The sequence below is a fragment of the Filicampus tigris genome, chromosome 18, assembly GCF_054856515.1.
Source record: "Filicampus tigris isolate MCC_2025a chromosome 18, RoL_Ftig_1.0, whole genome shotgun sequence".
NCBI lineage: Eukaryota > Metazoa > Chordata > Actinopteri > Syngnathiformes > Syngnathidae > Filicampus > Filicampus tigris.
In genome coordinates this window covers 5,498,467-5,517,741 of record NC_141234.1, presented here as the reverse complement: position 1 = coordinate 5,517,741, position 19,275 = coordinate 5,498,467, and the positions used below count along the sequence as shown (strand labels likewise).

At 45.8% G+C, this 19,275-nt stretch overlaps 3 protein-coding genes across 10 annotated transcripts; 2 read left to right on the top strand and 1 right to left on the bottom strand.

Annotated features, from left to right (window-relative positions):
* Positions 1-304: 304 nt before the first annotated feature.
* LOC147132154 (lipid transport auxiliary protein 1-like) lies at positions 305-2,677 on the bottom strand. The gene is made up of 7 exons (XM_086014990.1): positions 1,820-2,677; positions 1,655-1,756; positions 1,462-1,570; positions 1,340-1,393; positions 1,107-1,273; positions 972-1,030; positions 305-882 (listed from the first exon to the last, which is right to left on the bottom strand). Exons 1-7 carry the CDS (start codon positions 1,880-1,882, stop codon positions 675-677), a joined length of 762 nt encoding a protein of 253 aa, XP_085871116.1. The 5' UTR covers positions 1,883-2,677; the 3' UTR covers positions 305-674.
* Positions 2,485-15,582, top strand: ubap2l (ubiquitin associated protein 2-like). Of its 8 annotated transcripts, none has more exons than XM_086014979.1 (29): positions 2,485-2,651; positions 3,803-3,941; positions 4,618-4,695; positions 4,805-4,915; positions 5,203-5,374; positions 5,454-5,555; positions 5,626-5,671; positions 7,007-7,113; positions 7,198-7,257; positions 7,655-7,707; positions 7,824-7,909; positions 8,121-8,301; positions 8,372-8,570; positions 8,751-9,085; positions 9,264-9,436; positions 9,566-9,656; positions 9,774-9,813; positions 10,183-10,378; positions 10,464-10,530; positions 10,631-10,955; positions 11,127-11,215; positions 11,297-11,350; positions 11,429-11,510; positions 11,597-11,817; positions 11,893-11,992; positions 13,073-13,231; positions 13,764-13,831; positions 13,930-14,127; positions 14,216-15,582. In XM_086014979.1, exons 2-29 carry the CDS (start codon positions 3,843-3,845, stop codon positions 14,309-14,311), a joined length of 3,588 nt encoding a protein of 1,195 aa, XP_085871105.1. In that variant the 5' UTR covers positions 2,485-2,651; positions 3,803-3,842; the 3' UTR covers positions 14,312-15,582. The 8 variants fall into 8 exon arrangements, with proteins under 8 accessions (XP_085871105.1, XP_085871104.1, XP_085871100.1 ...); XM_086014978.1 differs by having other exon boundaries at positions 9,536-9,656; positions 13,933-14,127; XM_086014974.1 differs by having other exon boundaries at positions 9,536-9,656.
* Positions 15,583-15,733: 151 nt separating this feature from the next.
* On the top strand, positions 15,734-18,803 carry hax1 (HCLS1 associated protein X-1). The gene is given in 8 exon segments (XM_086014287.1): positions 15,734-15,926; positions 16,622-16,820; positions 16,822-16,855; positions 16,932-17,101; positions 17,173-17,236; positions 17,416-17,552; positions 17,660-17,780; positions 18,554-18,803. Coding segments are annotated over 8 exon segments (861 nt in total). The 5' UTR covers positions 15,734-15,861; the 3' UTR covers positions 18,625-18,803.
* Positions 18,804-19,275: the final 472 nt, after the last annotated feature.

The following is a 19,275-nucleotide window of genomic DNA, read 5'->3' as shown; positions in this document are numbered from 1 at the left end:
TAGGAGATTGAAGTACATTATTAAAAAAAGTTTTCAATAAAACAGGTTTTATTTTTTATTAAGTCTGATTTTTTTTTGCTTAAGTCACAACACATGTCCTATTTTTGGAGGAAAAAAGTAAAACCCCCTTTTTTTTTTTTTTTTAGAACCAACCTTTCTTTTGAAAAACAGGTCTAAATCTTTTATAACAAATGTATTATTCGGGTTTTTTTTTTTTTTTATTCTCAACCTGTGAGATTAGTCACTTTTTTCAGATTTTTTTTTTTCCGGCAAGAAATAACAGTTAAGGAAGGAAGAAAATCCATAAGATTCAAGTCAGTGTTTAATGAAAAAAATAAACATACGCATATACATGGCACCATAAAAAAAGTATTTGCAAGGTACCGTTCAAATAAATACATTATTTAAAGGGTTGCAAGGTACCGTTCAAATAAATACATTATTTAAAGGGAACGACACAGCCTTTGGGCAACCAGCAGTGCCATCTAGTGGACTGAAAAACATTGACATGAATTCCTTGAAGAAACTGAAATACATTTTTACACCAGTCAACATTTTCATCTGCGGTGATGCACCAATAAATTATATTTACAAAAAAGTTACAACAATGCTAAAACCCCCGCTTCAATTTCAATTACTGTGCATCAATATACATGTATACACACACAGTTCAGTCACAAAGTGCTCTCCAGCGTATTGTAGTTGTCCTTGAAACTCTTGAGCTCCAGGAAGTGTTTGGGCCTCTTGCTGCGTGGGCCGGTCGACGGCAGGTAGGTCACCTGGATGGTGGATGGAGCGTTGCGGGCCGGAGAACCCGTCAGGTCCTTGGCCGCAGATTGATGCTGCTGCTCCACGGTGCTGCTGCTCCAGTACGCCTTCACGCTGAAAGAGAAAATGCAACAGAATTAATCGAAATACAAAAACTAGCGGGGGCTCCTTGCCCTATAAAGTTGAATGTGAGTACTACTTACACATCTGCTAATTCGTTGAGCGCCTGCTGGTATTCCAGAAATTCCGCTTCCCCGAACACCTAAAACATGATGACGGAGTGAGATATGAGATCCAAAATGGAGCATTAAACGCATGCGACAGTGTGGAGTCCACACCCCCGTGCCGTGGCGGGCGCTGTCGTAGCCCTCCAGAAGCCGGTCGATGAGCGCACCGCGGCTGCTCTTGATCAGCGAGTGCGAGTTGCGCAGCTCCAGCAGCCAGCTGCAGAAGCTTCGGCCAGTAAAGGCGCTGGGACTGCTGCACATCTCCTCCAGAGGGATGCCTGATGATGAAATAATGTATGATGAAGAACATGGAAGTATGAAGGTGTGCATTGTGAGTCTCTCACCTGAGTCCCGAATGGCATCCAGGGCTTTCATCCTGTATAAGTAGTTATAGCAACCTGCAAGATACCAATTATTTACACTGACACCTCTTTCAAAATGGATGCAAGGGGAGGCAGGAACTCACTGAGCTGTGATCCACGCCTCAGCCTTGCATCATTTTCGGGCAGGAGACGAGGTTCGAACCGGATCTCGTGAACTTTAGACAATCGGGAGTCGATCTGCTCCCGCAGGCCCTGTTGGAAACACATATTTAATGTAACATAATAATACAACGTATACATGACGTCCTGATGTTGTTGTTTCTGATTTTTCTTTACCTTTGGGGCATTGTGGCCGATGGGCGCGTGTGGGCCACGGCGGGATCTCATGGCGAAGCGCATAATTTGCCTTTTGACGAAGATGAAGAGCAGCACGAACACCTGTCAAAACACAACGTTAGCATCAACACGTAAACAATAGCGTAAACTGTCAATTTAACTCACCAAGCTGCCATACGCCATCACCAGAACCACATTAACACCCGAGAGCGGTGGCGACTCTGCCATGTTGGCACAAAAGTGTGAAATGTTTTATCTTCTACTTTACAAGAGAGCTACATTAGCTAGCTAGTTAGCATGTCACTACCTTCGAAGCGAATGGCGTAGCCTAATGTGCAAAACGTAAGCTATTTTCTAATTGTATTTATTTTTTATCACGCTATCTATAGATACGAGATAATAGTCTTCTAACATATTCGGTTGATTTAGTCGAGTTATGCGGCGAATGGTGACTCGCTTTTCGGCTAGCTAGCAGCTCAACACTGACCCAAAACACCAGCGTTGGTTGCATCACAATTACCGTAGCTACAGTAAAAAAGTGCACTCTGAAACTGAATTGTTATGGATTTAGTTCATATTGTGGTGTATTACGGTTTAAACATATACATACATATAATATGCTGATGTATTGCGCGCTGTGTTTATATACTGTACGTTAAAATTCACTACGTATGTACGTTACACAACATTTTTTTCTGGTATTTTATGTATGCAACGCAAAATTCCCACCACTGATCAAGTCCATGCGGTCTTTTTGTTCATTGAAAATAAATATTGTTTCAACGACACTCGTACTAACATTCGCCGGCACATGTTATCTTTGATGCGCATCAGTCGCAATGACATGTCACCGACCAGGGGTGGAAAAAAAATATCCCCCAAATAAAGCTTTATTAGTTAGTGATCACATGTTTGTTGGTCCACTTTCCTCCAAGCACTGTGCAGTGGCAGACCACATGACACAGCTCTCCGTGGTGTCAGAGTGGAAGAGAAACAGGTAAACGTCGGTTGTTGTTACGTGTTATGGAGAAGAAGAAAAAAATCAACTTTCGTGTGCTAATTTTTCCACGAGGGGAAGGGGGAGGAGGGAACGAATGTGCTTATCGTGTCCAAAAAATAGCGTCTAGCAAGGTCGGGGGACTAGACCACTTGTCGGCCGGTGTGTTGTCTAGTCTGAAGCCGGGTTCCTGGTCAGTACGGTGGCGTTTATTGTCATTTTTAGGAGAAAGGGCGGGGAATTGTGGCATTGTCTTTCACCCACTTTAATACTGTCTTCCGCTTTTCACGTTAAGAGTGCCTATCAATATTGTGGTAATGTTATCTTAAATATCACTGCGAGCTAACTAGTTAGCCTTTAGCCGTTAGCTACGTCCAGTTAGTTTGGTTAACCTAGCGTGGCTAAGTCGTTAGCATCCAACTAGTGGGGAAATGACGTTTTTCGTGGGTCGGTCAAGTCAAACGCGGACACGTAATTAATCGAATTCAGGTCGTTAACGAAGTAGCTTTTGCACTAATGTGACATGTATGTTTATCATTGAATGGTTTGCGTGTAATTAATCGACACTCGCGAGCTAACGTTAGCTCCGTGCTAAAAGTTAGCCTCGTCGCCATGAGGTGTAGCCGCTCGAGGCGGAAGCCCACCAAGACTTCAAAGCTTGATGCTTTTCACCCCCTTCTCCCTCACTTATTCCACATTTGCTCTCCTTTCCCGCCCCATAGCTAAATCGAATTTATTGATAAGATGGACAGGCCTAAGCGTCAGGCTTGCTTGCTTATTTGTGTGTCAGTCGCAGCCGAGCTTTTTACGTAACGTGTGCGAGATTAAGCAGTCGTTTTCGATAACGAGTTTGGCAGCACAACAAAAACGTCCAAATGTGGTCCCCCTGGCCGTCTTCGCGTTCTCCCGAAAGTGTGATTGCTCGTGGTTTTCCATTGTGATGCGGCTACTACTTCACACAGTGCACCACTGATGTTACTTTCATTTTTGGCAGTGATGTTTTGACTTGTAAACAATTCGTTGCGCACTTGCTGTTGTTGTACCTTGGAGCCTTATCTCGTGCCCCACACCTCTTGCATTGCCTTTTGTCTCGTGTTACTGGAAGTGTGTGATGAGGTCACTCAGGTCTTTCTCTCTCTTCCTCGCCTCAGGTGTGATTCCTTGTAAATAACTTGTTTGTATATACTGTAAATGATGACGTCCATGGGCGGAAACCGGGCCCGGGGCAGTTGGGAGCAGACGCAGCAAGGCCAGACACAGGGCCAGACACAGCACAAGCAAAGGCCTCAGGTACACCCTCAGTTCAACTAAAAGTGGAATGTCCTATGTTGACACCACCCAGAAGTGGAAAAATACGTTTCAAGGGTCAAGAAAAACTTTCATACCATCCTTGCGTGATGATTATGAACTTTGCTTTCACGCTGCCAGTAAAACTAGCATTTTCCCACCTTTTTTAATGGCTTCCTATTCTGTTTATACAGTACCAACACATTTTCTGGCTTTAGAAGTACTATTAGAGGCTACAGCCCCTTTTCACATCGCATGTAAAAGCAGGATTTTCTTTTATTGTGATGCTGTTCTCTTTGAATGCTATGGAAAAAAAGACCTGAGGGATGATATTGAGCCAACAGTTTTCCACCTACCAAAGGGGTGTCGGACTCTGCGATCCATTTTCCCGTAAAAGTACACATTTTCAGGCCTTTTTTGTGTATAACTGTTGATAAATGATACCGGCACAGAATGGAGTGAGGAAGTCAACACAACAATTTTTTGGTAATATACGAGTCTGTTGTCCCTTTCACACTGCCTGGTAAAGCCTGTATTTCATCTGTCTCCGTTCTGTCTTGGTCATTTTCTACTTTCTGAGGCTAGGTTATTTTAATGAGAAGGAATACATTTTTTTCCCAGATTGTTGTTGTCATCTGAAGCCCATTGTGATAAATGTGCTTGTGTCCTCTGGCAACAGGCCACCGCAGAGCAGATCCGACTTGCGCAGATGATTTCCGACCACAACGACGCAGACTTTGAGGAGAAGGTCAAACAGGTGAGAAGCGTTTTCTTTTCTCCGTTGTTGAGATTTGATTCCTGGCTTTTTCAAGGTGGCCATTCTCTCATTGAGATTGGAGAAATGAAACTGTGTTTTGGTTTTCTAGCTGATTGACATCACGGGCAAGGACCAGGATGAATCTATGATCGCATTGCACGACTGCAACGGTGACGTCAACAGAGCCATCAATGTGCTACTGGAGGGCAGCCCAGACACTGTGAGTCTTTCTTGTCTTTAGTTTTATTGTTTTGTCTTTGTTTTGATATGTTTGTTTTTTCTGTTATGTACAGCACTTTGTATGCAGATGTAGTTGTTTTTAAAATCCTCCGTTGAATAAAGTTGAGTCTTGTGTGGTGGGAAAAAAAATCAAAATTTGTGGATGTCCATCTTATGACATATTTTGCAAGTGACGTTGCTACCAGTAGAATTTTATTTTAGTTTTTATGTTTTGGTAATTTTTCTCCCGGTGTGTTCATTTTGTGGCATGTCTTTCTTTGATCGCAGGACTCGTGGGAGATGGTGGGAAAAAAGAAAGGTGTGTCGGGCCAGAAGGAGGCCAGCCAGCTGGAGATTGGAGAGGACGGCAAAGAGAACCGGGAGAAAGTGGAGAAGGATGCAGCACGTCGGCGAGGGGGAGCGCCTCGCAGGGGCCGCGGCGCCATCAGAGGGCGAGAGTGTATGCCTGTGAATGTTATGTTTCTTTCAATTTGCGACCCGTTTATCCTAATTGTCGGATTCCTCCTCCTTCACTCCAGTTCGAGGTCAAGAGAACGGCTTGGACGGAAGCAAGGCGGCGGTGGTGGGCAGGGGCGCGGAGCGAGGCCGCAGGGGGCGAGGGCGAGGAAGAGGAACGCTCGGTGGGTTGAGTTGTCATGACTTGAATCACGTTTCACGTGAACACTCAAGTTTTGCCTCCCTCCCCTCCAGGAGCGTCAGGGCGGCGAGGAGGCCGATTCTCAGCGCAGGGCATGGGGTAAGAAGAGAACACCTGCATGTCCTTAGCCAGACAGAGAGAGGGGGGGGGGGGGGGGCGCGTTTGTTCCACTGTTGCCATGGCCACAGGAGAGTAGTACCCCGGATCTATTGTTTCGTGTTAATCCACAGCAGAGGTGGGCGTGGTTCAGGCTGTGGAACGAAACGGTGTCGGCCCGCGTCTCCAAGGCGGGTTCTCGTCACACGCTTCAAAATACTCATAACCTAAATGATCATATGGCAGCACACGCAAAAAAAAGACTCTCCAGTCGTCCTTGAACGCCTCAGTGGAAATAACTTGATTATTCAGTTTCTCCGCCATGTGTGACTCCTTACAACATTCCTCTAAAATAACTCCACAGCTCCCAACCTGATGCTTTATTCTGTACTAACAGGTTGTACACTAACTTTTGCACTGGTAGCATTGCACGCAGCAGTACATGATTTGGTCATAACCTTTTTTGGGGGAGGTATAGTATGACCATGTTTGTTCATTTAAAGCGTTGTCTTAATAGACAGTTGTTTAGTATGAAGCAAAGATTGACAGTGGCTCAACAATATATTTGTAACATATTTTACGGTGACAAGATTGCCTGTGACAAGCAGTGGCTGATAAAACAGGTAAATTATTTTATAAAACTTCAAAAGTAGACACAACAAAGCTTTTATGGAAACATAATTTAGTTCTATTTATATCGGCCACTCTTATAGTGTGGGTAGAGATGTAGCCGAAATTCCCATGCAATTTTCGGATTCAAAAATATATCTGCAATTCATGCATTTTTAAAAAAATATATTATCTTCATTTATTTATTGGCTGAAATTTTAACCAGCACACACAAAAAAGTTGGCCGCATTTGCGAGCATTTTGGTCGCAGTCCCGAGCACTGACTACAGGTGTGAAACTCAAGGCCCAGGTATCAAATCCGGCCAAAAGTCTCCACGCTAATCGTCAGAGCGAGAGAGCGTCTCGGAATGAGTCAGCAGATATTTATTTCTTCGGTGGCAAAATGCAGGTCAGCTTCTCCTGAATATTGATTTCCACTCTTTTTCACACACACGAGCCGTTCCTGCCTTGAGACATTTTGTTTGTTCCTCCCGCATGTGTCGGATTGAGTGAGAGACAGAAAGTAATATGAAGGAAACGGCGTACAAGCGCTTGGCGGTTTCATTTAGTCTCGTGTCTGCTTTCTGCTGACTTGTGCTCTCCCGATTTACGCGTTTTATTGAAGTGGATGCGCCACACAAGCCTGCAATCAATATATACACTACTGAAAGGTAAATTGTCTGTTCTTCAATTGTATTTTACTTTTTTTTTTTTTTTTTCTCCTCCCAGGACCTTCAACCCCGCCGACTACGCCGAACCGAGTCAGACAGACGAAAACTACGGCGGAGGCAGCACCTGGAACAACACAGCTGGCATGGAGACAGATGAAGGAGCTCGTGAGTACATCGAGAAAACGCTCCTATTTTCGCATTGGATCTTGAGCGGTAATGAGTTTCATTTCCAAACTCTTTTCTTCCCAGGATTGGAATACTCTCCGGGAGAAGCAATGACTTACCCGCCCAAGTTTGACTCTGCACCTGGTAAAGCTTTAATTGACTTTTTCATGTATAGTGCAACCCCTTTTCGGTGTAAGTCTGCTACATGGAGAGATTTATTTACTGCTTTGCTTTTGTCGTAGAGAAATCCCTCAGCTCTTTTTTTGCACCAAAGTCTTTTCCTTTTCTTTTTTTTGTCTATCATCCTGGAGAAAAGCATTGCTCGCAATGACACATGTAACAAACGGGCACGGCTGTCTCAAAGACTTTCTACCTGTAAAAGGATTGCTTTGAACTGGAAATTTCCACGGCAGATGTGTTCCACAAAATAAATTGCTGTATGGTAGGGGTGCAAACGACCTGCAATATAGTGAGCGATCTTTTTTTGACCACCTCCTTGTGCCTGTCAGTGGTGCTGAAAAGATTTATGCCCCACTCACAGGTGCCTGGAGGACGCCCACAGAAGAATGGGGCACTGAGGACTGGAATGAGGATGTGAGTACTTCAACTTTTTTTTTTTTTTTTTTTTTTTTTCCTTTCCAAGAAACTCTATATTTGTGTCAACGTCCATAAATAACTTCTCTTCGCGTTTTTATTTTCATACTTGGCAGTTGTCAGAGACCAAGATATTCACAGCTTCCAGCGTGGCAACCATTCCCCCACCGCAAGAGAATGTCACCATCACCAAAGGACAGAGGTGGGATAAAAGGCCCCTTTTGGTGAATTTTTTTTTTCCCTTTGGCGGAGATAACAGAGCCGTAGCTGATGTGATTTTGCTCGGAATTCTGGTTCCGTATAAAAGGCATAAAGGGGGTTAAATGTATGATTTCACTTCCCATGGATAAGATGACAATGGCTGGATGTCTTGTGGTCATTGATTGAACATTCAAACGTGGCCGCCTCTGTAGGATTGACCTCGCGGTGCTTCTGGGGAAGACTCCCCCGTCCTCCTCTTCCGAAACGGAACCCCAACCCTTGGAGGCCGCCCAGCCCCCCTCCTTGCCCCAGTCGCTGGTTTTCAGCAACTCTAAGCAAGGCGCCCCCATCTCCCAAAGCTCCCCGGGCGCCCCTTATGCCCAGCACAGCATGGTGAGTGGCAATAATGACTTGTTGTCTTGGCCGGCCATTTGGCGCTTCTGATGCGCTGTTTTGGTGGCAGGTCAGTATGATGAACAAGAGTTTTGGGGATGGAGCGGACCAGAAAGGAGGTACCAGCGGGACCACCGGCTCCCAGTTCCTGGAGCAGTATAAAACCGCCCAGGCGCTGGCTCAGCTGGCCGCCCAGCATTCCCAAACTGGGGTGCCTAATGCCAACCCCCCATCCTGGGACAACGGTGCCAACTCACGGGCACAATACGGTGAGATGACGCGACCACCCCAGACCGGAATCCGTTTAGAGTGTTATTCATAGTATGTGGTCAGCAGCTTGTTGGACTAGTGGTTAACCGGTCTGCCTTACAGTTGTGATGTTCAGGGTTTGAAACTGCTGCGGCTTTTCTGTGCGAAGTTGACGCGTGTGGTCTTCGTTTTCTGTGCAGATATAAAGACTCAGCCAGAGTCGGCCATCCACACGCCCTTCGCGAAGCGCCCGCCCTTCCAGGCCGCCGCCGCCACCACCACGTCGTCCATGTTGGAGGTTTTCCTGCCTCCCTCGGCCACCTCCTCTTCCCCCGCTTCCTCCTTGCCGCCGCAAACGGCGTCCTCGCCGCATGCCGCGCCGCCGCCGCCCGCCTCCTCCCTTCCCAAAATGGCGTCGGTCACGTTGGGTCAGCAGGTTTCGCCGAGTTCCTCGGACGCGCAGGGCTCGAGCCCGCTGCCTCTGCAGCAACACAAACTCAGACCGCAGAAGAAGAGGACCTCCATTGCAACAAAGGTAGACGGATATGCTTGGTATTGTGTATAATAATATAATCACGTTTCCTCAAATAGGGGCGCCTCATTTATAAAGGGAGATCTAGTGAAATATATATTTTTTTAAGATCCTACCTTAAACACACTCACGCACTGTAGATGCAGCACACATTCTCATACTACTTTTCACCTTTGTTCAGATTCCGGCAATGGCGGTGGAAATGCCCGGCTCGACAGACATCTCCGGGCTTAACCTTCAGTTCGGTGCGCTGCAGTTCGGCTCGGAGCCGACGCTGCCCGAGTACGAACCGGCCCCCTCCAACGCGGCGCCCGTCAACCCGATGCAGAATAGCCTTTACTCCGCCCCCAACAGGTTTGTACGCAGGAAAATGCAAGGATGTTAATTTCGGTAATCGGAGCGAGCGCCTCCTCGCGTTGTCAAAGGGAGTTAACATGGCCTGTCAATCTGCAGCGAGTCAACTCCAGCTCTTTCCAACTCCAGCCAGATGGACATGTACGAGCAGAGAGCACCTCAGACGCGGCGTTACCCTCCCTCCGTCTCCTCCTCCCCGCAGAAGGACATGCAGCCCAAGGTAGGCCTCGGAGCAGCCGGGCCAGATGTCGGGACGCTCCGAGCACGTCCTGTTGGACTTCTCGATAGGCTGTTTCTGTAGTAACCGCTGAGCTCACCTTCATTGTTGCTTTTACAGAATGGCTTCAGTTCACTACAAGCAACACAATCTGTGGAAGGCAAGTACCTTTATTCTTATTGCGTAGCAATATATGTCGCAAATGATTTGCTGCCACACTAAAGTACTTTTTTTTGTGACTTTATTTTGCTTTTACTTTCTTGTTTCATTTCTTTTTCTCAAATTTATTTATTCTGTTTATCTTATTTCTCATATTTTCCTATTTTGTCTCATATTGTTTTTTCTTATTTTGTGATTTTATTTTTTCTTTCATTTCTCATTTATACATTTTATTTTCTCATGTATTTATTTTTTTGTCTTCATTTTATTTTCTACTACATTTCTCTTTTTTTGAATAAATGTTTTCCTCATTTATTATTTTATCATATTTAATTCTTATGAATTGCTTTCTCCTTTATTTTCTGTCTAGCTGCAGCGGGTTCTGCAGTAGCGATCAAGCCGACATCGGAGTCGACGGCGCCGGCGGCGACGGCGGTCGCCGGCATGACGGACGGCAGCTCGGGTCCGGCCTCCCTGCTGACGACATCCAGTCAGGCGCCACTCGGCGCGCTGGGGCAGGCCGAGGACCTGCCGCCGAGCACCGCCCCGCCTCCTCAGCACAACAGGTGACGACGCGAGTCGACTCCCCTCGCGTACGCGCCGCAACCGTCGGCGAAGCGGACCCGATTCTACTGCCGTGTCTCGTTGCAGTGCACTCTCGTCACAGCAGAACAGCCTTGCTCCATCTTCAGGTCGCACGTCCAACTCGAGCTTATTGGTAAGCGCCCCCCTATCACACAAGGACACCTCTGAACGATAATGACACACCCTCACACGGATTGCCACATTCTAATGGCGTCCGCCTCTTTCCTCCGCAGCACCCCAACGTAGACGGCGACTCCAGCCTCCACTCCTCCTCCGCTTCATCCTTCCCTTCTGTCTCAGCTGTGTCGTCGTCAGTGCCCCCGTCCTCCTCCTCCTCTTCCTCCTCCGCGGCGGCGCAGGTGTCCCTGGGGGCCCCGGTCTCGGCCCCGTCCGGCCTCGGCCCCGTCAGCAACATGCCCATGGGCATCAATGCGGCCTCCATGGCTGCTGCGCAGGGCGTGGCCTCGTCCCCCGCCGCCGTCTCGATTTCTGCGGTGGCCTCCGCTGCTCCCTCCTCAGTGACTTCTTTGTCATCGCGCAGCTCTGCAGCACCCTCAGGTCTGGCATACCCGCCTGCACTATTATTTTTTTTCAAATCTTTACTGCTGTTATTACTTAACTACTGGATTATGGAAGGTTAACGATAGTAGACTACTTTACATTCCGACACACGGGCCAGCCTTAAAAGCAGTACAGCTTATCATTTTGTGTTTTTGCTGTCAAATGTAGGGAAAGTACCTCCAAATTTGCCCCCCGGAGTGCCCCCTCTGCTGCCCAATCCATACATCATGGCCCCGGGACTACTACATCCCTACCCAGTGAGTGTTATGCAAAGTCTGTGTACAAGCACAATGCAGTGTGTGCGCGCGTTGTGTAATAACAAGACATGATCGTGTCAGACTCAGGTGTACGGCTACGACGACCTGCAGATGCTGCAGACAAGAATACCCTTGGTAAATTGGAATTTTCCATGCGAGTTATCATTTCCTGTGTCGTCGTCATAATCTTGTTCCCTTTGCGTGCGTTTCCAGGATTATTATAGCATTCCCTTTCCAACCCCAACAACAGCACTGACTGGCAGAGAAGCTAGCTTGACCAACAACCCGTACTCTGGTGAGACTTCCTCCGTAACGCGTTTGTATTAACGTAGCGTTTGTACCAATTTTTTTTTTTTCTTCCTGTGGTCATCTTCTCTCAAGGTGACTTATCCAAGTTCGGTCGAGGCGACGCGTCCTCGCCGGCCCCCGCCACCACGCTGGCGCAGAATCAGGGGCAGAACCAGACGCAGACGCACCACTCGACCCAGCAGCCCTTCCTCAACCCGGCGCTGCCGCCCGGCTACAGCTACACGAGCCTGCCCTACTACACCGGCATGCCGGGCCTGCCCAACACCTTCCAGTACGGCCCCGCAGTGTTCCCGGTGAGGATTGCACTCGCAAATGCAGAACAGCTCTTGTTTTCCTTTGCCAGAGAATTGATTTTTGTGTCCTTCCAGGTGGCCCCTACCTCGTCTAAGCAGCACGGAGTGAATGTCGGCGCGTCGGCCACGCCCTTCCAACAGGCTAGCGGCTATGGTTCCCATGGATACAGCACTGGTGAGCCACCGCGAATGGAGACGGCAGGTCTTGCGCCGTATGACGTGACGCGCGGCTAACGCTGCAACTGAAGGCGGCAAGGTCACAGTTGTAAACCCAAATTGACTTAAGAAGAATATTTTTCGATGGTGCGTTTGCATCTGCGCATGCAGAGGGACGGAATGGAACGCTGAGAGCTTGGCTTTGCTGTTCACATCTTCCATTGCTTCTTAATACAATGGCCCATCGCATATTTGCGGTCCTGCATCCGCGTATGCGCATATTTTTTGGGTGAGGGGAACCTCTCCACCATTACTCCCTAACAAGCTTGTCTATTTGTGCTCATGCTAAAGCAATAAAATTATTACTTTGGCGCCATCTGGTGGGTTTTAGATGTTCGATGTTCCTTTTTATTGCTTGTCCCTGAATGCACCTGGCACATCAAGTGAAAGTATGATTCTAGTCTCCCAATGTATCTTCTAAAAGGCGTTCTCTACCTCGCTTTATTCCGTAACATTTCTTGTGTGTCAATGCTAAAAGATGAGTTTAATGTTTCTATAACGTTTGTGTAAAGAGGTCATGTTGTGCATATTTGTTTGCCAATGTGAGATGCCACGTCAGTTTACGTTACATGGATTCATGATTGTGTACATGCCAGATGCATTGAGATGATTCTTTGTGGTCCTCTCTCAAGTGCTTTTCTGTCATCTTTTGGCATCTACACGTAGCTGGCATAGATAATGAACATGCATTCTTTTGAATGAATTAGACATTTTTAGACCAGTTAAGTTTAATTGGTGGTTGGGGATCACATTGCGTTTCTGCTCTTTTTTTTTTCGGATAATACTTCCTATCAAACAACTTTTTATTTTGTTTTTTTTGAGATGCCTCTTCTGCTGCTTCCTGCCATCACGCCAGCTTACTTTCCACCTTCCCACACACAACCTTCCTGCTTCCCACTCCCCCTCACCTCCCTCATATAGCACTTGCAATCTATTTGTTAGCTTCTTTGTAGTTAGCAAGTGCTCTCTGAGGCAGGGCTGCCTCCCGCCTGGTGCGTCTAACGCTGTGGGCTGCGGCTGTGTGTCTCGACTGTTGCAGGCTATGAGGATGTGGGCCAGGCTTCAGGGAGTGGGGATTTCTGTAAGGGCGGATACGGCAATGCCGTGGCCGCCGCCGCCGCCGCTGCCGCCGCCGCTGCTGCCGCTGCCGCCGCTGCTCAAAACAAACCGGCCAACTCCGTCAGCGGGCCCGGAGTCGGTGAGTGCCGCCCCGTGCCAGGTAGTAAAAAAAAAAAAAAAAAAAAGCTGGCGACACCCCCCTTTTGCTCTTGTTCCTCTGCCTCATCGCTGTGCGAATGGCATTATGCTACTTTCGCTTATCTTGGTGGAAATTTCATGATGAATCTAAGATGCACTATCATCTTTACAGATAAACTTAATTTGACATTCTCAAAACTATAGAATACACATTGGACATCCGGCATACTTTTAGGTTGAATTACAAATTTTCCGGTCGCCTCTAAAGTGTCTGTTTTGTGAGCCGCACACCAGTTGACCCTGTTCTGAATCTATGTGGCGATACAGGGGGTCAGTGTGTGCCACAGCGAACCCCAAAGACGGCAGCAAACGCCACACGACAGTCAGACTTGAAATGATGTAGTCTGCTGGCAGTGGTGTGCTGCCACATGACGCAGTCACGTAGATGAATTGCTTCCCAGTCATTTGCTGTGTCAGGTGTCATTTTTGTTTGCTTGTTTTCCAATGTTGAATTTGTCTTTTGTCTTCTCTAGGAGTGTCTGTGACCTCGAGCAACACCGGGGTACCTGACATTTCGGGCTCAGTTTACACCAAGACGCAGGCAAGTATAGATATTATAAATATATATAAGTATTTATCTGCCATGTGCACCCCGAAATGGGATAGGACTTAAAAAGTTGCCTATTCATATGTTTCCAGCAGTCATTTGAGAAGCAGGGTTTCCACGCCGGCACTCCCACGGCGTCTTTCAGCCTCCCTTCCGCACTGGGTAGCGGCGGCCCCATCAACGCCCCGGCCGCAGCAGGCTACGCCCCGGCCCCCTTCATGCACATCCTGGCGCCACACCAGCAGCCCCACTCCCAGATCCTACACCACCACCTGCAGCAGGACGCACAGGTGAGACTCTTTTTTTTTTTTTTTCCCCCCCTCATGTCTTCTCTCTACTCCCACCGCTCTCTTATCCTTTCTGTCCGTGTATTCACAGAGCGGCAGTGGCCAGCGCAATCAGACCGCGTCCCTTCAGCAGAAGTCTCAGATCAACAAGTCTGCCTACAACAGCTACAACTGGGGGGCCAACTAACATCCACCGGCGGGGCCCTGGACTCCCCACCGTCCCCTTACTCGCTAACAGAAACTGTGAATGAGGGAGGGAGGGACGGAGTGGGCAGGGCTCATCTCCTGAAATCCAACTTCATGTCGGAAGGTTTCCTCCTGCTGAGTTTCAGACCCCCCCCCCCCCCCCCCCCCCCCCTCAAATATTCCTTCTCCTCCCTCCTTCCCCTTCTTCTCATCCCTTTGCCAGGTTGTGCCGGGATGGAAATGGGAGGGCTAAATGGTTAGAAAAATCAAATTCACATATTGAGTGTTTGGGGAAATTGTATTGTTAATAAGTTCAGCACCGACCGTTTTGCATATGTAACAGAATTGTTTCTAAAACGAACAAGTGTTTCCCCGTATGGTTCTTTTACATTGTTCTTGTGCTCTCTACCCCCTCCTCCTTTTCTTTCTTACTAATTGGGAGGAATGAAGTATTGCGGGATGGTGGCGATGGATTGGTGGGGGAGGCCGCTTTTCTATTTCACACCACCTCTGCACAAACTTCATTTACTTGATTGCTGTTTGGTTTCTCCCAATCCCCTATTTTATGTCATTTTTTTAAGTTGAAAGACAATTCTCTGGATTTGGTAGAGTTGTGAAGTTTATTTTTTACTAAATATAGATATATATATATAAATATATATATAAATATATAAGTCGGCTGGCTTGGAGTGAGGATGTTTGTCATGTGATTGCGTGCATGTTTGTACACAAAGACATGTAGGGGGGTAGGTTGTTTACTGTGCTGTTTTTTGCCTAGCACAGACTTTTCATAGTGTATAAAACACATGTACAGTAACTGTTACCATGTGAATATGTTGTCACAAGTTATTAAAGGTTCTTTCCCAAGGCCAATCCGCCTCTCAATAATGATACAGTAATGTCTTTTCAGTTTAGGAGACCTCTCCATGCGCCACCACTCTTCCCTGCTCATTTTAAGGAATCCTTGCAGCATCCAATACTGATGGACGGAATTGTACTTTTGTTTTGTTTTTTGTTTTTTTGTCAGTGATTTATTTTTCTTTTTGTACTGTGCATTTTAAAAAAAAAACATGTAAATGGAAAAACATGTCTTGTACATATAAACAAAAAAAGTACTGTAGTGCCTGTTTGTTTGCTTTACTCCTCCACTTCCTTGCAGATCTTAGAGCTTTTTGTTCCATTTTTTTATTTTGTAAAAATATATAAATATTAATAAACAAGGACTAAGACATTTTCATCATATTTGGGGATGTGAATGTCTTGCGGAATCCATATTGTTGTTTTCTTTGGTCTCCAATTGTTTACTCAAGTTTTACATTGAAAACTCCAATGCGTTTATTTTTTTTTACTAATTTAAATTTAAATTTCCCTGTTGGTACCGCTTTGCATGCGGCCATTACGGTTAAAACTGCTTTACGGTAATTACGTCATGTAAAAACATCGCTTTACGACACTGTTGGCAACCGAAGTGTCATTTTAGTCTACACACTTTATACCGTCAACACATTTTAGAGTAATGCTAGAAGTTACTATTTAATCGACGTATCCTAAATGAGCGTTTTTGATTTATTTCGTGGCTTCTTTGGAGTTCCCGGCGGCCATTTTCATGGGCGAAGGTGAGTTAGTATAAGCTAAAGTGACAGCTGCTATGTAGCTAACAATTTGCAAGCTAGCACAAGCTATTGAAAATGTGCTTTTTAAAATGTCTACAAACAGCTTTTATGTTGCATGTTATGTTTAACCTATCGAGTTTATCTTTCTTCGGCCGTGTATTAATGTTAGGAATATAGTTTTAGCAACTTCAATTTGTCAGCGTAATTTCAATATTTCGACATTTCCTCCAAATTCACACAGTGATGACAAGCAAATTTTATTTTACACTGAAAGTGGCGGCTGTCACATAGTTAACGACAAACTAGCACAAGTTGGTCCCAGATTCACCCACGCGAATAACGGGGGTTAACGGGGGCGATGTAAAATGGACATCCTTGGAAATTATACCACCTGTTGCTTTTCATCTCGAACACCAAGTTAAGTGCAAAAAGAACTGAAACGTTGAACAGTTGGATTCTAAAGTTTCAAGAAGGTCACATTTATTTCACTTGTAAATGTTAAAATGCATTTGAGGTACATTCTTGAATTTCAGCAGAAAGCTGAATATCCCTAACGTACTGTAAATAGTGTATGTTTGCCACGTCATGAAGTTCGGAATAGAGTTTGAATACCGTTTAATATTGAGTCAGTACTGTCAATACACGATACTTGTGGTGGAGAATTTATCACCATTTTGGCTGCTAATCTCATTCAATAGGGACCCCTTCTTTGATGCCATGACCCGTGATGAGGACGACGATGGCGAAGACGACAGCTTCCACTATGACAGGTTCCGGGGAGACGGGCAGGACCCCTTTGATAGTGCCTGGAAATTTGATTTCAGCTTCAGTCCAGATGGGATGAGAATCCAAGAACCTCCTCTGTTTGGCCACGTGCTCAGAGAGATGGAGGAGATTTTTTTCCCAGCTGGGTCGCTGGGACTCGCATTCCGGTAGAGCTGCCTTTTTTAAGGATTGCAAATGGGCAATATATGGAGTTGTGATGGCGTCTATCATCATTTACTGTAGGTATTCCCAGCATTGCGCCACCGCCACGTCAGGAGGGAAGTCGCGGATCCAGTGGGAACCCCCTGAGAGACTTTATGCTCAAATCTCCTGACAGTGATGGCCAAGGGAGGAATGAGAACTGTCCTTCCTATGAGTCTCCACAATTCCCAGGCCCCCTCCCTTTTTCTAAAGTAAATAAGAAGTCCATTCTAGCACTGTTTTTGTTATTTTACAATCTGTCAACTACTCTTTTTGTCCAAAGTTCAATGATGTCTGGAGACAAAGGCTACAGAAAATCCCGCAAGATGAGCGTAAAGAAGACAGAGGTGCGTGGGTCTATTTCCTTTGCCGTATGGACACGCCCTTTTATCTATATGATTTATTGAAATTCCCAAATGTGGCTACTTCAGCAGCTTACTAGCGAGCAGCGACTATGAGAAGCTAGCATAGCAGGCTACGTCTTCACTCATCAAACAGCACAAATAGACGATCATCATTTTTCCAGACCTGGACTCTGCGGTGTCCTCCAGTGGTTTGGATCAGATTCTGGCGCCACCCACTGACCAGGTGCCGAATCAACAGCCTCGAAGCAGGTCCTTCTTCCAGTCTGTGACTGTCACCAAAGTGCTGAAACCTGATGGGGTAACAAGCAGTTGACAGCTAACTAGTTAGCAGATACGCTGACCTCATGCATGGCCATTTCGTGTATTAGCATTTAGCCACTTATTTTGTTTTTGCCTGTCAACAAGACGCTGGAAGAGCGGCGCACAGTCAGAGACGGCCGAGGCAACGAGGAGACCACCGTGACCCGCTCGGGGGGCCGTGGTGGTCAGGAGGGACCAGATCATCATACCGGACCTGCCCTACCAGGTCTTTACACACACAGACACACGATGCAGTACAGTGAACCTTCGCAATTTGCAGGGGTTTGGGAAGGACACCCTCGGGCAATATAAAAAAAATCATCAAATAGAAATTTGCCCCACTCACAAATGTCTATAATTGTCTGTAAGGTGTTCCCTCACTGAATCAATTTTGTCATTTTCACCCCTGCTATCGTGCAGTGTTTTAAGCAATCCCTTATTATGGGTTTCTACAGTATCTAAGTCCAAATTTAGAGTAGCACACCTTGAGTGTAGTATTGCGTTGTCCCACAACATACTGGGCAGCACTGAGCTCGACTGGAAGAAATGCAGCGTGTCATAAAGAGCAAGAAGACGAAGCAGTGAAGTTCCCCTTCTAAGCCCAAAAGAGCAGATGGACATGTGTGAGTAATGTTATGCTGTTTGGTCTGGGTTCAACATTTGGTTGTTTAAAAATATACAGTGTTTAATTCTGATTTGTTATATCTGTTCATGATCGCCACAACCTTGATGCTAATTTACGTTAGCTTGTCTATGGTGTTTTGAAAGCGAGCTGACTTTTTGGTTAGATGAAATTGTGTGGTTTTGTTGAACATAATTGGTTGTAAGCTGTCAAATATTTGTAAGTCCGTTTTACAGTAAACATCAACTGCGAGTGACAAAAGGCTTCCCCTCGATAAACGGTGGTTCACTGTTGTTACTTTCTGCAGAAAGATTTGGTGAGCATTCATTGCACACTGTATAGGAGCTGTGCTTATTCACTGTCTGCTCTCATTTCAGGCTCTTCATTTTCAGACATGCGGGACGACGACAGCGACTTGTTTTCAAAGCTCTTTGGAGGCTTTAAATGACTTGATTATAACACACGCAATTTGTTTATGTTATAGAGTTGTGCATTGCACGTTGACGCTACAAGGTGAGATAATATTGCAGAATAATCCCTAATTATTACATTGTATTTATTTTTGTATCGCCCCTTAGTGGCTGTTGAATAAAAATAATGTTGACCTTTAAAAAAAAAAAAAAAAAAAAAGAATTTTGTGGCTTTGTCTGAGGTTTTTGATCTGTTTTTAGAATTTGCTCTGCAAACGGGATCGAGCGCTTGTGGTGTAGGTTAGCCACTACCTCGCTTTAGACATCGTGAGCGAGGTGGGTTTGAACAAGCCAATGAGAAGAGCGGCAATCAGGGTGCCAGCAGGTGAGGACACTTTTTTCTGCCCAATTAATTAAAATTTGATCATTTTTGTAGATAATTTTTTAAAATTACTAATAAAGTAATTTTCAAAAGAGAAAAAATCTTTTCAAATATTATTAAATGAGGAAAAAAATTAAATGAAAAAATATCAATCACAAAATGTCAAAACATTCAAATGTGGCGGCTAGCAAAGGTGCTAACGTAGCTTTCTTGTCAAGTGTTATGAACAGAACATGCAAATCAACTCCTGTCATCTCTTGAACATATGTTGAAATGCTGAAATGCAAATGTATAGTCTATAAATTAT

Excerpts from the sequence above, each read along its gene's own strand:
- LOC147132154 (XM_086014990.1), bottom strand. The coding sequence starts at position 1,882 with ATGGCAGAGTCGCCACCGCTCTCGGGTGTTAATGTGGTTCTGGTGATG. Across the intron at positions 1,757-1,819 it reads TGATGGCGTATGGCAGCTTG|GTGTTCGTGCTGCTCTTCAT; the intron begins GTGAGTTAAATT and ends GTGTTTTGACAG. Across the intron at positions 1,571-1,654 it reads TCGGCCACAATGCCCCAAAG|GGCCTGCGGGAGCAGATCGA; the intron begins GTAAAGAAAAAT and ends TGTTTCCAACAG.
- ubap2l (XM_086014974.1), top strand. The coding sequence starts at position 3,843 with ATGATGACGTCCATGGGCGGAAACCGGGCCCGGGGCAGTTGGGAGCAG. Across the intron at positions 5,375-5,453 it reads CGCCATCAGAGGGCGAGAGT|TTCGAGGTCAAGAGAACGGC; the intron begins GTATGCCTGTGA and ends CCTTCACTCCAG. Across the intron at positions 7,708-7,823 it reads CTGAGGACTGGAATGAGGAT|TTGTCAGAGACCAAGATATT; the intron begins GTGAGTACTTCA and ends CATACTTGGCAG.